The sequence below is a fragment of the Penicillium canescens genome (assembly GCF_028828765.1).
Source record: "Penicillium canescens strain IBT 15451 chromosome Unknown utg000006l_segment0_segment0, whole genome shotgun sequence".
Classification (NCBI taxonomy): domain Eukaryota; kingdom Fungi; phylum Ascomycota; class Eurotiomycetes; order Eurotiales; family Aspergillaceae; genus Penicillium; species Penicillium canescens.
Window position 1 is genome coordinate 61,443 of NW_026703968.1, and position 14,410 is coordinate 75,852.

A 14,410-nucleotide genomic window follows, 5' to 3' on the forward strand; every position below is an offset into this window, starting at 1 on the left:
AGCCCGAAGTACCAGCGGCCAAATACTTTTGAAACACCACTGTAGAGCAAGCATTTTCAGCGCTAGTACCCCGCGAGGCAGGGCCAGCTCCGGGACCTTCTCAGCCACGTACGAGAGCCTTACCGAAGTATAGCGTTTGTGGAATTAACGGTCATAAATAGACTACACGTCCTAGTAGGACCCGTGTTTAGCTTATTGAATTTGATGGCGTTTTGATTAAGATAAATACATTTAAAATTGATAGCTTGGTTGGGGCGCGAAGCCCGACCGGGAAATACGGTAGATCATTTCTCACTCCGCCACGCCAGTTAAAAATACAAAGTCATCGCCAAGCCTTTCTTCCCGCCCAAAGGCTCGTTCTAGCATTGGCATTCTACATGCCCTCGCACTTGCACACCACATAGGCGGCGCAGAGATCCTTGACGCCTCCCCCGAAAGAAGCGTATGTTTTCTCAGCGTCCATAATCACATCCAGACGTGGCTCTTCAGTGAACTCGCAGACTGTGGTCTGCTGGAAAGCAGTGAGCATGGCACTTGAGGCGAAGACAAGGCCCTCGTGTGCAACTGCGGTATGGCCCCAGAGCTCCTGAACGGGGCGCTTCACGCCATCAATGGGGACAGCAACATTGGCATTGGCACCGGATTGTTCGTTGGCGAGCTGGATAGTAGCAGCCTTGACCCAAGAAGGAGGAGCGGCAAGGCCAGAGGAGGTGAAGAGGCCAAGGACCAGAGCGGTGACATTGGTGAGCTGCATGACCGGATAACGTGTGTCTATTCTTTTGAAAGAACTTTTGTTGAATTTGCTTTGGACTGTTCAAAGTACTGGAGGAAGTGACCTGATAAGGGAATCCTTTCTTGTTGTGGTGCGGATTTAATGTTGGGTTAGATGGTCTTCATATAGATTTTGATAATTGCTGGTTGCAAATAAATACATTCTAATTGAATAAGTAACCTAGATTCATCTAGTTGGGAGCATCACAAATTTCCGTCTTCGTCGAGTCTTTCCGAAGTTGTGCTTGGGCAACCCGGATCTAGTCTGGTGTCAGTGCCGCATTCGGTAGCCCCTATAGCTGAAGGAGAAACACCAAACAAACAACCATACCGCAGTGTTCCATTGAATGGAAAAATTTACTCCCAATGGCTTCGTGCCACCAAGCGCCTGTGATGGTGATATACACGGAAGCAGCATTGTCTTGAAGGGTGTCAGCTCGGCGTGGAAATTGGACAATCGCAGATCGAGTAACTAGGCCGCTGATCTTGGAATCTCATAATACTCAAGGCACCCAAGGGGGCGAAGGAACGTACCGCAGGCAGTGAATGACTTCACAAAAAAAATTCAATTGAGATGACACATGAAAATGGCTGCGTTGAGCTATACCGCATGACCAGCCACTGAAGTTAACTGCAGCTGGTCGACTGTGGCGAATAAAACCGCCGCAGACGATGAAGGTATTCGGAGAAGGAAACCCCGGTCGGGTAAACCAATAGCATCATTTAATCTAGACTGATTCGCATGGATAACGATTGAATAGGGATGTGGGAGGCTTGATCCTGCCAAAAAAAAAAAAAGAGAAAAAAATTGTTTTGTGGCATGTGGCTGGGAAGGAATGGTATGTAGACGAACCGGGCAACTCGGTATCATCAGTGGGATCCCGGCGTTGGGATCCCACGAAGATCTTAGGGGACGCAAAATACCGTGACCGAACTGGTAATCGGGGATTCACAAGAATAAGAACTTTGCAAGTTCGTAGACTGTGCCAAACCCCGGAAATAGGTTATGATATCGAAACCCAAGGAACCCTAACGCGGGTTCGTGGTTATACTTGGCTGTGCTTCTCTGTCTTCCAACGTTAATGATCGGTCTCTCAACTGTACCGTCGCCGAGCAGGCCTTATATGGGCTACGTTCTTTTGAGTGTATCGAGGAACCGATGCCAGGTAGAGCGCCGAATAGAACTATACCTCGGTATAACTAGATCTATTCGTGAGTGTTGTCAAGTTATAACCAAGTAAAGAGTCACCGAAGCTTTGAGTATTTAACGCAAGTAACAATGTATAATTGAACACGAAGAACTAAATGGATACATGAATGAGTGACCATATATATCCTTAGTTCTCCCATGGTAGAACACTAGAAAGTAGAATAGTAGAACTGTCCTACTTGTCTACTGTCGACCCTTCTACTACCTGCATAATCACGTGGTCGCCGTCTCATTAGTACGTATGGTATTCAAAGGTATTTTAACGATGGTCACAAGTCCAAAAATTGAGTCAACGTATGGCTAAGCTTCAATGGGTTGAGTCGAGTACCCGCACACGCGACCGTGACCTGACGTTTTCCGCAGTCTAGACGAACAGACCCATAGCTCAACACAACCAACAGTAAAGCGAGACTGGGAAAATAATTTCCATGATTCCTAGTGATGAAATTGCAGGTTCTTTTTGGTGATTCAACGTTGGGTTATTAACAAATGAGATAGATGAGCATTGAAGATTGAATACCTCGTGGAGGATTTGATCGTTAGCCAACGTTCCTTAACCGACCCAGCATCACTTTTTTCTAAATATGATCCTAAATCTAAAACAGCATCGACAATGTCGCTGCAAATAGTCGCGGTAAAAACGATTTCAAAGCCGCGCGCCATGAGGGCAGTATGAAACAATGACGGCTGCTGGTCACGAAAGGTCCCAGCGAGGCTCCAAGTTCGCTTAGGAAGTGGTACACGATATATGTACATTGAGAGATATACATAATTGTGGGTTTTAGGTATATCGTTTCGACTGTTGATTTACCAACTAGACCAAAATACGAATTCGCACCTAGTCTAATGGGAAATGGTTTATAAATCAAAAACCCGTCTCTCCCGGTAAACCATAGACACTTGACTGGGGGCAAAGCTGCCTGGCTGTGTGGCCAATCGTAGGCCGTCTGATGTAGGCTCTGGGTGCTCAAGCGACGCAAACTGCGGGAATCGAACCTGATGCTCTGAGGTCGCGCAATTGGGGCTCATAACCAGTTGATTTACCAGGTAGACCAAAACGAACTCTAGCGGGTAATGGTTGATAAATCGACTTCGACGAGGGGTCAGGGTAAATGAATCACACACACACACAGACAGTAGCAGAAGCAGCCAAGAGTGTTGGTTCTACACTCCCGGATTGACTCTATGCAGTATGACACCAAGTGTTCAGATTAAAGCCATGTTCGAAAATCCACGAACTGCTATCGACCTCGCATTCCATTCTCGATATCTACTCGAAAAATAGCATTATACCGATCTGTATGCCGACGCATCCATCTTATATCTTATAGCCGCTCGATACCGGCTGTTTTAGGTGTTAAAGCGGGCATACGGGAAGCTAGTTAAGTTGTAGGTAAAGCTTAGTGTCTATGGAATCGATAAGAAAAACTTTCTTACTACTTATCCTACTGCTCGAAATAAAGCATTTAAGCAAGATACTATTCGGAATAGCTTCGTAGCTACTAGTATCGCCCCTTTAAATCTGGATCGCGTTGTTTCGAAACTTTCTATACGCCTATATATTCCACCTCCTCCGAGCCATAGAAGCGATTCGAGCCTCAATTTTACCCCAAAAACTCCGTATATAGCGAAAGATGTACGACGGTAAGCATTATGTATTAAGAGAATGCTACAAGACAACCTATCGCAGATAGAGGCAGCCTTTAAGTAGATCATAAAAGGCTGCCATTTAGCTATCTATAGCGCTAGTATTATACGTCGGGAAGATAGCGAATTTCGGGCTGCCAATACGAAGACTACCCGAAAGAAGCAGGGTATAAGAAAGCGAATAGCTCACGAAGGTGGCATGACTGTTTTGGAGGCTTTATCGATGGTTTTAGGACAAGAAATAGCTGATGAAGCAGGATCAGCTGCTAGAGAAGGAGGGTCTTCGCCAGCACCTACTCAGCCTCCTTAGAGAGCAAGGCAGCGATGTAGCCTTTGTAAAAATGTAGGACATAAGAGAAATAGGTGTCTGGAGAGGTCTCAATAGCTTCATTTTCAACTATAAGATGTTGTGGTGCTGAAATGTACAATTTAATGCTAGTAATAATCGGTGGGTGGCCAGCTCGCTTACCCGGCCAGCTCGCATGCCGAATACGTCAACGTCTGACCCCGATTAGTCAGTTGATCAGCACCGTAAAGCATCAATTGAGGATAAAGCATTCCTTAGAAAAGAGGCCCGATCTCGCTTTTAAGACGGATAAGGAGGCTTTGAAGGAGAGGGATCTTACAAAGGGAGATGGAAGGTGTATTCCACGCATTCATTGCATTGCATTTAATTTGTATTGGGCATTTGTACTCAGGGTTTGAAGGGTTTGACGGGTTTGACGGGTTTTTGACATTTAGACTTCATGTATTGGGCTGGTTCTTCCACATTTTTCAGGGCCAGCCTCCCTGTTTGTATTGGAGCATGATCAGGAGCACGGATTATGAGTTCTTGCTTTATTTGTGAAGAAGCACCTGCATAGCCACATTACGATATTAGTTAGGCTCCAATAGGTTAATAGAACTTCGGTTGATTGATTGATTGATGTGTTAGCTGTACATGTACCTCCATGCCCAGCGTTACTGTGGCCGCGGTCCGAAAGGCAGACAGGACACGAATAAGTGCCGTAAATGGGCGTTGCCTTGGAGTCGGTCATGCCAGACAGTCGAAGTGTGGTTAACGACCAGTGCGACAAACGCCTCGTATTTGCTCTGGACGCAGCTATCGCAAACCCCCAAATGTGGTGTTTACCCTAGAGGCTCGTCTAACAGCTTGTTGCACGTGTTCCTTCCACCTCAGTAGTGGTCGAAAGTCAACCCCAAGAGTTTGGCGGTAGGGGGAGGTTTGATGGCGTTATAGTTCATGATGAGCTGGCCCTGGTCTTGTTCTTTCCTCTACCGGGTGATGTGAATGGGTTACAGTAGTCTTTTCTGTGGCAAAGCCGAATCCGGTCTGTTGGGTCTGCCAGCAAAAGATTACCAAACATCTGCTGAACATCGAAATTCTGGACGCCGAGTTGCAGCGTGGGGCAGTATTGCCCCGTGGGAAGAAGTATGGCCCCCGTAGTCCAGTGAGCTAGAGTTTCGTCTTAACTGTCGGGAGAGTAGGTTGTGGCATAACGTATGAGATTTACGAAAGTGGTCCGTCGGTTGCCTTCTCTTTCCTATCTCCTTCCTCGGGCGGGGCTCGATGATACTGCCCACGCAGCAGATGTTGACCAGACAGCAATCCGAGGAGTCGGCAGATACTGATTCCTCCAATTAATTCTTAACCTTTGACATCGGCTCTACACTGTTCAACCAAGAATTAGGCAGTGCCAACTGAAAGTTGGCGCGGTGCTTGAGTTTGGGGGAATTTAAACATAACCCTAGCCATCAGATGACAGAACCTTAATAATCTGTCTCTTTCATCTATTAGCTCCCGGCAGTTCCCCTCTCATATTTACCTGGTTGTTCCATGGTTGCCGGTGAGAAGAGACGTGGTTCAACCAGCTAATCGGTTCGGCTCTCAATAGGAACAGGCTGGACAGGCGTTTTCTGCTAAATGTGAATGGATAATTCTGCAGTTGAAGTTCGGTGGTTTGCTATGAGTTCATCCTACGCGCAAGACTCCGGCACTGCTAACGGTCTACGTATAGCCAACGCTATGACAAAAGTGATGTACTAACGCTGGCGTCAAAATCTCCCCAGGTGTGAATAATGACCCCAACGCAGTAAAATCGCAGATCAGACAGGTCTTATCGATCCGACCCGCTCTTTTCCAGAACAAACTTAAAAAAAGGCCATAAATCGGATCGAACCTTCAAGCCACACATCCCCTCAGTGGACACCGCTTACATATCCGATGGAGCCAAACCTTGGAAGCAACAAGGACGCCAAAGTTATCCACCCATCCAACTGGCGGAGGATCGCCATTCTGTGGAACGGACTGAGGAGTGTAGGCAGGTCTGCAGACAGGAACGTTGAGTGTCGAAGTCTATCAATGGTCCCTGTCTATCGCTTGTTCTAGATGGTAGACTTCGGCATTGGCGCATATTCTTCGCTGTTCCGGCCTCTTCGCCTCATACCGACTTTGTGCGGGGTTATTTGTTCCTGGTCTTGTGGCTGTTTTGTAGCTGTTTTGTGGCTTTTTTCTCCCAATGATTATTAGAATTTCAATCTCGTCTTTATCGAACCAGAAGGGTCTAGATATGGGTTATTTCCAAGTACCCCATACCAGTATCGAGAAAGTGTAGAGGAGTTTAATACTGGACAAAATTATAGGCAAGTTTTCGGAAGTAAAGATCGCATATTTCCTGTAAACTTTTCTAGATCTGATGATCGTCTATTCATATGTCTATACAACCCCCACCCCCCCCCCCCCCCCAAAACTTCCGTTTCCATGTTCAGTTCAGATGTTGACTGGGGGTTCCCAAAGTTAACTCGTAAGAAATCATAGTGACGAGACATCCTGCCCCGAAGGGAATAACACGCTGTAGTTGGGGAGAAGGCATATCAATTCAATTGAACATGTTGAGTAACAAAAAATCACCAATCTCATCTCGAAAAGGCATTACTATCTGGCGTGATACATAAGGAAAAAAAAAAAAAAAAATCATATGGCAACTAGGGCTACATACGATAAGTCTGAAAGGTAAAAAAATAAGGGTTGCACGGTTCAACCGGCAATAATCAAGGCAGACTGATAGACAGTGTAGGACTAGCCAATGGCCAAGTTAAGAGCAGTACTGATAGGGCAGCCGTGGGTGGCATAATCATCAGTAGGCTGGAGGTAAGCCGCAGAGCAAGCGGAATCTCCGGCAGTGCAGATAGCCGAAGGGCAAGTGGAAGTCTCATCGGAGGGCACGACAGCAAAGCCGGAGTTGATGAACATGCTGCCAGAGTCCATGTTGATGCAAGACAGATCCCAGAAGATAGTGTCACCGGACTCAGTGTACTCGAACTGGAGGACGTCCTGTTGCTCCTGGTCGAGGGAGATCTTGATTGAGATACCACCGCCGTTGGGGTTGATGCGCCAGTTCTCAGAGTAGATGCCACCGCCACTGTTGATGGTCTGCATAGGGCCGACAACGTCAGCGACGGACCAGGCGTAGATGTCCTGCTGGAGGTTGTTGATGATCGTGACACCGCCGCCGTCACGGCGGAACATGTCCTCGCGGCGGACCATCATGTCCTGGGGAAGACCGGAAACATTGATGGAGAAGAGGCCAGCAATGCCCAGGGTCTTGAGAAGCATCATTCTGAATGTAGGAATATATAGTACGGACTGATGCAGTTATAGTTGGTATGTGATTGAGTCCGGTCAACAGAGTAACGAATTCAACGAGAGTCGACCTCGGTATCGAAGAGAATGAACAAGATAAAGAACGTTTGTAGAAATTTACTTCGAAGTGAATGTGTTTATGAAAAGGAAAATCTACCCGGAGGTAAACGAGGGGGATTTTATACAGATTTTGAACAGCGAGCATGGCCCGGATAGGCACAGAGTGAAATAAAACGCGCAAAGACACGCATACTTCGATCCATAGGACACTTCAGATAAGGTGGGGCATTGGCAAATGGCAATGGCGAATAAAAGAATAAAAGATTAGAACGGTAACAAAACCAAACTACGGAACCAACTTTGTGTGTATCTGTGTGTATATTCGTGAGAATTCATTTACCCCGGCCTACCGCTGGGCGGCTCCCACTAATCGTCGCTTGGTTAAACCACCCCCGCCCAGCAGAGTATGGGTTGGTGGGTTACCCCACATCGTAAAATTTCACTTCCATCATGTTCCCACCTATTTTCTATGACCAAAGATGCCTCAGAAAATCCCCAGCTTCCGAGGATACAATATCAAAGGACTTGTATATTTACTATGGTAGCGATAAGCCCAACATTCGCGCGGTCGCGTGAGAATCCAGGTTTCCTGCCGAGTTCTGCACGGTCCGATTCAGGGTCGGAAGAGCCAAACTGCCAACCAGCAAACCTACAAAGCATTTATTGGCTGGATCACTTCTCTCAATAATATAAACGCAGTCCCCTGCCCAGCCATTGTTGAGCGCACTGCGGGTTGTATTTTACAGCGGTCTGGCGAGAACCGGGTTGCCGGCCATTTACCGGTTTTTTCGACGGCTTCCGCCCCATTTTCACTATATTGTCCAAAATCTCGAAAGAAAAAAAGCTCATTTAGAGCAAGAATCTCGATTTCTACCGAATGATATCTTCAATTGGGACGAGACTGTTTAAGTTTTTGGCCAGGGAAAGCCGCGAAAGGGTATTTCACACTTTTCAACTAGCGAATTTCTAAATGGTTGTCAAGCCAAAGAAATTACCTGTATTGAATGTATCCCTGCGGATAAAGGTATCCTCATGATCCTGGATTTCATTCCCAGCGGTGGAGGTAAAAGGTCCCAGAAGCTACGTCGGGGTTCCTAGGGCTTATATGCCCGCAGAAGCCGCACCAAAGCCTCTGGGAACAAGAAGAGGCCGTTACAGCCGTCAGGAATATGGCTTGATTTCCTCAAAGTGAAGATGGAGAGACCTAGAAGCTACAGGTTTCTAGGGCTATGTGATTCCTTAGCCGTCCACATGTTCCGGGTCAGCGTTCAAGTCTTTATAAAAATCCAAGGTTGATGGAAATTTTACATAGAAAAGATCATCAAGTGAAACATCTTTTGTAATAAGCCACTTGAGGATGAGCATTAACGTAATGTTACTGCTCTACGATCGGCCATGATCGGTGGGCAAGTTAGATTAAGAATTGAACATGCTTTACTTCCAATTAACTTAAACGATTTAGTTAGCAAACTATCTAAGCAATGCTGTAGTAAAGTCCATTCCTTTGCATGATTTTATCACCTGTATTTCTCTAATTGCTCCGAGTTCTACCTCTGCTTCCCTTATCCTTCGAAAACTTATGGCGAAAACCTGCGATTATGTTTATTCGAAATGCTCCCTACCTCGTTACTTTATAACCCTACTTTAGCAAGCACCTCGAACCGCCACTTTAGCTATTGCGTTAGCTTCTTTCGCGTAAGCCACGTACGACAAAACGTACAAGAGAGGCAATAACCACTAGAACTCCGAAAGCGGCCTAGCTAACAGCCCTTTTATATATAATCATGTAGCATAAAACGTGACCCTCACTATTAAAAACTTGAAGGACGTTTAAAAAAAAACCTTAGATATAGTTAGTAATATAACCCCCTAAGAAAAAAACAGTCAAGCTTAGGGCGAACGGAATGTAGCCGTGATAAGTTCGAAGCTTATGGTTCTCGTATAGCTATCTCGGGTAGATTACAAGGACAATCCTGAAGAAGGAGAATAGGGTTAAGGTAAGGGCCATAGTCACATATCCCCTCGAGGTCTTTGTCTATAAGAATTTAGAATGTGGTGTCTAATATAATGTCACTAGAGGCAACGAGATCGGACTATACGTAGTCTCGTAGAAAGATCGCAAAACGTGCAGTAGCCGATCTAAGACAGGAAAGAGCTAGCGAGGTAATAGTAAGGAAGAGAATAACGAGACGTATCCGAATTACGGCTCCGGCAGTATTCGAAGGCATTTTGTATCCGCAACTATAGGTTTACCGATTGCAAGAAGGTGGGGTGCGTGTCGTTTAAGAGAACAGTTAAACAAAGTAAAAAATAGCAGCAGAAAGATGAAGTAGGTCAATATCTCCGGATACTATAAGCTTCATATGTACTATGTGATCTTCATGCAAAGGCTGCTTTTTCAACGAGCGACTAGCTGATATTGAGCCGCACCAAGTGTTTTTCATAATACAAATACTCCAATGGAGAAGCTTTTAGCGCAACACACAAATTACCCCTCTCTCCACTATCCTTTAACTTCGTTATACGCTTCTATTACGTCAACTTATAATCTTTATGTGACGCACGATGGGCTTAAGTAAATTTCCTGGGGTTCTGTGTAAGGTAAGAAGGGTCTAGTGTTTGCAGGACAGAGCCTGTCAACTAGGTAAGGTGAAGATGCCTAAGGAACAAGTAGTACTGGAGAAATACAGAGACTGATTCTTAGAGAACTCATGGGTTCTCCTGGAAGAGGCTATCTAACATGATAGATAGCTTCGCGGTTAGTCCGACGCTGACGTGCCGACATCTGTACATTGTCGATCCTCTATGATTGCACGAGGTCAGTGCACGATTCTTGGAGCCTCCGTGGCATTTTGAGATATGGCTGTCGATTTACAGAGTTAAAACAGACCTACTGAGCAGAAACGTAAGTGACTACCCTGGATTTCGGGATTATCGCTATCGGTATACAGAGCTAACAGATGATATCAGCAGCAACCAAGTAATTGTCCTGAATTTCCAAGATATGACTGTCGATGTACCGAGCTGACATTAAAAACTTATTTGGTGAGAAAGGATTTTGTATCGTACTTTGATCAATATTTGAAGGTGTAACGTAGCGACTGCAGTACCGAGACTTCCAAGGTTCTACCCACTTAATGTCCCCAGACCTCGGGAATACCCGTGGACCCTACCAGATCTCGTTAGGTCATCTCTGCCCGAGGCTTCTCGGGCTTAAGAACCACGGAGTATACCAGAGTTCCTAATTTCATCTTTGATGTTTTTAACCCATGATACAGGAATGTGGAATACTGATGGAATTGGCTTAGGGCACATGTTCAGTCGAGTCACGGCACCTCCGAGATGCAATATATGAAAACAGCCTGGAAAGTCTCCGCGTTTGTCTCCGAGGTCCCCCATTGCAGCGACATGGTCAGATTCTGGCCTCATGGCTCTATTCTCCTCCCATCATTGATGCTCAAATAGAAAAGAGAAATCGGTGCCAATATCCACAACTAATTCACCAGTTTTGCAACTAGAACATCGTGCTATCTAACGGCGTATGGCGACGGTATAGCTTGGCTTTCACAACATTCGGTAGTAAAAATGCGGGTCACCTATCCCTGTCCACTAGTAATGCAGCCAGCTATTTGCCAATTCGTCGGGGAAAAAGGAGTTGGGTGACTCGCGTGACGTGTATGTCCTACTGTATGTCTGTTTTTCTTCTCTTTCTTCCTGACATCCTGTCACCTTATCATGACTCCCTCACCTATAATGTCAGCATCATCACCCCAGCTTCAACCTGAGATGCAAGCACCAGACGAGGAAAGAGAGCCATCGCCTTCATGCCCAAACGATGTCAAACCCCCAGGCCTAGGATGGAAGTATTGGGTGCTCTTCGGGACGCTCTGTCTCAGCGGATTCGCCGTGACCATGGAGGGCAGCATTGTTGTGACGGCTTTGCCGACCATCGCACGAGACTTGCACACGACTGACTATGTTTGGGTAACCAATTGCTACACCCTAGCGTCCGCCATTTTTCAACCCTTGATCGGCTGGCTGGCTGAGGTACTTGGACGCAAGCCCATCATGCTAGGAAGTATCGTGGTATTTGCTATCGGCAGCGCTATGGCTGGCGCGGCAAATTCCCTCAGGTTGATCCTGGCCGGAAGACTCATCCAAGGCATCGGGGGCGGGGCGATTCCGTTAATGGCCGAGCTCATCATCAGTGATCAGTTGCCACTGCAACAGAGACCGCAGATGCTGGGTATGGTGATGGCCACGTCTTGTCTAGGGTTGGTATTCGGGCCCATCCTCGGTGGAGTTATCGTTAATCATAGCACTTGGCGATGGATCTTTTACCTCAACCTTCCCCTCTCTGGCGCATCCCTTGTGTGTCTTTTTCCGGTTCTGGGTCATCGGACGGCCGAACAGATCAGTGCTGTTGATTCACTCCGAGTCACCGCTAAACAGTTTGACTGGGTTGGCAACATACTGCTCCCCACCTCTAGCGTTGCCATCCTCCTCTCCTTGACCATGGGAGGGACGATATATGCCTGGAATTCGGCACGGGTCATCTTTCCGTTGGTACTTGGAGTTTGTGGTCTGATAGCCTTCGAAGTCTACGAGTATTTCTGTCCTCACCCGCTGCTCCCATTACGATTACTGCGCAACCTGTCTGCCGTTTCCCTGCAGATCCAGAGCTTCATCCAAAGCATGCTCATTATGTGGGTCAATTACTTCCTGACCATCTACTTCCAAGCGGTGTTGGGGTTGTCGCCCCAGCAGGCCGGGTTCGAACTCATGCCCACAATTGTTGCTATGGTTGTCTTTTCTATTGTCGGTGGGATCCTTATGTCGAACCTCCCCGGCTCCTGGGCTACCCTGATTAACTTGCTTGCTTTTGCCATGATGTCGATCGGTCTGGGATGTTTCACTATTTTGACTACCTCCTCCCCAACCGTCGTGCATGTCGTGCTGCAGATAATCGTGGCTGGTGGCAACGGGTTGCTCCTGGCTACTTTGCTCCCTAATATCCAGGGTCACTTTGACCCCAAGGACATGGCAGCAGTTACAGCCCTTTTCAACTTTCTGCGCAGCTTTGCCCTAGTCTGGGGTATGACCATTCCATCGATCATCTTCAACCAGAGCGTTAATAACAATCTGGACCAGGTCCCACAGGAAGTGCGCTCCTTGTTGGGAGGGGGAGGCGCATACGTCCGAGCCAGCAAGGGATTCATGCAGTCATACCATGGAACAACCAAGGAACAGATCTTGGGCTTATATCAACTAGCTCTCCGCGATACCTGGTGGGGAGCCATGGCCTTTGCTCTCCTGGCATTTGTGCTGGTAACCCTGCAGAGGCCAGTGAAACACAGTACATTGTTTCCAAAGGATAGTCAACAGGGTGAAAGCGAGAAGAACATGACTCAGCCTTAGACTCTTCGTCCGCAGTTTACACCTCCAGCTCCCATGAGGGCCCACTGAGAAGAAGCCGGCGTTGTTCAATTAAAAGATCAATCGGGAAACACAGCACATGTTCTCCAGTCTTTGTATAAGTTAATAATTGAAATCATCTCCTCTTTGTTAAATTTTTTTGTAAAACTACTCACTGTCTATTGCTTTTTATTATTTATTCATTTAACCATATTTGTTGATATCAATGCAGGGTAAGTGTAAAACAGCAACAGACTGGCCAGTCCCCCGGGACCAGGTCCTCGTCAGGGATCCTATCTTCCTGAATCCTCTGTTTAAATACAAGAAAGCCACTACACCAAAATTTAACAGAAACTGCCATGTCATTGAATACCCCTGTCAACAATATGACGGTTGCAAAGGGAAGTGATTATCAGCGATGTGCCAGCCAGCAATGGGAGAGTGGTGCATTATTTCATAAAAGGTGACAAAAAGAGAATTTTTATGTGACTGGGTAGGAATGCTAACGAAACGCCTTAGTGGATGGAACGTCATACGCCAACTACACCAAACTCTTGATCTTGGCCCGGGAATTGAAGATTCACCATGTCCTCTTCATGATTGCTACCACCTCGCAATGGCATACGAGATCCACCCGGAGCGCATAGTACCCGCGCTCAAAGATAAGGACCTCGGAACAGGTAAGCGCATTAACCTATGGCACAGCATGCCTTCAGTATATTGCCCATCGGTTCAACGCGCACGGCGAACGGTCCGGACGCACTGCCGACGAGAAAGGTGCAGTCTTCACGTGGGTGGCATATCAAACCGTAGGAATAGAGTAATATTGCTTAAGAAAGAGAGTATAAGAAAGCTAACGTTATGTTTGATGATGACTACTGCAACTGTTAAATAACGGCTCTATTTTTTTCGCCAGGTTATTCCACTCATAAGGACAGCGTCCAGTTGCCATGCAAAATTGCAAAGTTTGTCTATCATCATTCTCGCCCAGTTTCCTCTCTGGTAGTAAGATAATTGACTGATCAATGTGTGGGCAGGCCGAGAATACGATCAAGGAATGAAATATTCTAAATCAGCAGCTGGGGAAGGTCAACAGTATGTGGCACTTGTTGAACGTCCGACTCTAGTGGAGCGTTCTTATTTTCCCTTTGCTATGCCGTGGATGTTCAAATTTCTCGGTGTCGATATCAAAGACTGGCCGAACATTGAGGCATGCGCGGACCGCGTCGGCGATCCGGCGACTCAGGATAACATGAGCCAAGTGAAAATCTTCGGTCATAATACGACCCCTGAGCAAGTCAACACATTTAACGATGCCACATAGATAAGAATCAAAGCGCAGCCCGTGATCAGGATCAAAAGAAGCTGCAAGGAACTGACCATAGCCACTTGTAAAAGCAATTTAATATATAGACGTATTTAATTGCCTGTATCATGAGATGTATCTAAGGTCTCTTACTGCATTGCACATGTGCATCCCAAAACATCGTTCTAAAAAAGCCATGGCAGCATACACTTCCTTCATGCGATTCATCGAGCTATGGTCCTAGGGTCAGGAACCTTTCATCCGAACCAACGCAGAGCCAGACTACGAATACATGAATTATGAATGGATTGGCCACTCTGCGCGCATAAATGATGTCCGTGGCAATAAAAGTGCCTTT

At 46.5% G+C, this 14,410-nt stretch overlaps 4 protein-coding genes across 4 annotated transcripts; 2 read left to right on the forward strand and 2 right to left on the reverse strand.

Moving 5' to 3' along the window:
• Positions 1-373: 373 nt before the first annotated feature.
• On the reverse strand, positions 374-754 carry N7446_008940 (uncharacterized protein; the record flags this gene model as incomplete). Its single annotated transcript, XM_058517685.1, has 1 exon — positions 374-754. One exon carries the CDS (start codon positions 752-754, stop codon positions 374-376), a length of 381 nt encoding a protein of 126 aa, XP_058368473.1.
• Positions 755-6,707: 5,953 nt separating this feature from the next.
• Positions 6,708-7,247, reverse strand: N7446_008941 (uncharacterized protein; the record flags this gene model as incomplete). The annotated part of the gene is made up of 1 exon (XM_058517686.1): positions 6,708-7,247. The coding sequence occupies one exon, from the start codon at positions 7,245-7,247 to the stop codon at positions 6,708-6,710; it is 540 nt and encodes a 179-aa protein (XP_058368474.1).
• Positions 7,248-11,084: 3,837 nt separating this feature from the next.
• Positions 11,085-12,749, forward strand: N7446_008942 (Major facilitator superfamily domain general substrate transporter; the record flags this gene model as incomplete). Its single annotated transcript, XM_058517687.1, has 1 exon — positions 11,085-12,749. One exon carries the CDS (start codon positions 11,085-11,087, stop codon positions 12,747-12,749), a length of 1,665 nt encoding a protein of 554 aa, XP_058368475.1.
• Positions 12,750-13,362: 613 nt separating this feature from the next.
• On the forward strand, positions 13,363-14,070 carry N7446_008943 (uncharacterized protein; the record flags this gene model as incomplete). Its single annotated transcript, XM_058517688.1, has 2 exons — positions 13,363-13,426; positions 13,874-14,070. The coding sequence occupies 2 exons, from the start codon at positions 13,363-13,365 to the stop codon at positions 14,068-14,070; spliced, it is 261 nt and encodes an 86-aa protein (XP_058368476.1).
• Positions 14,071-14,410: the final 340 nt, after the last annotated feature.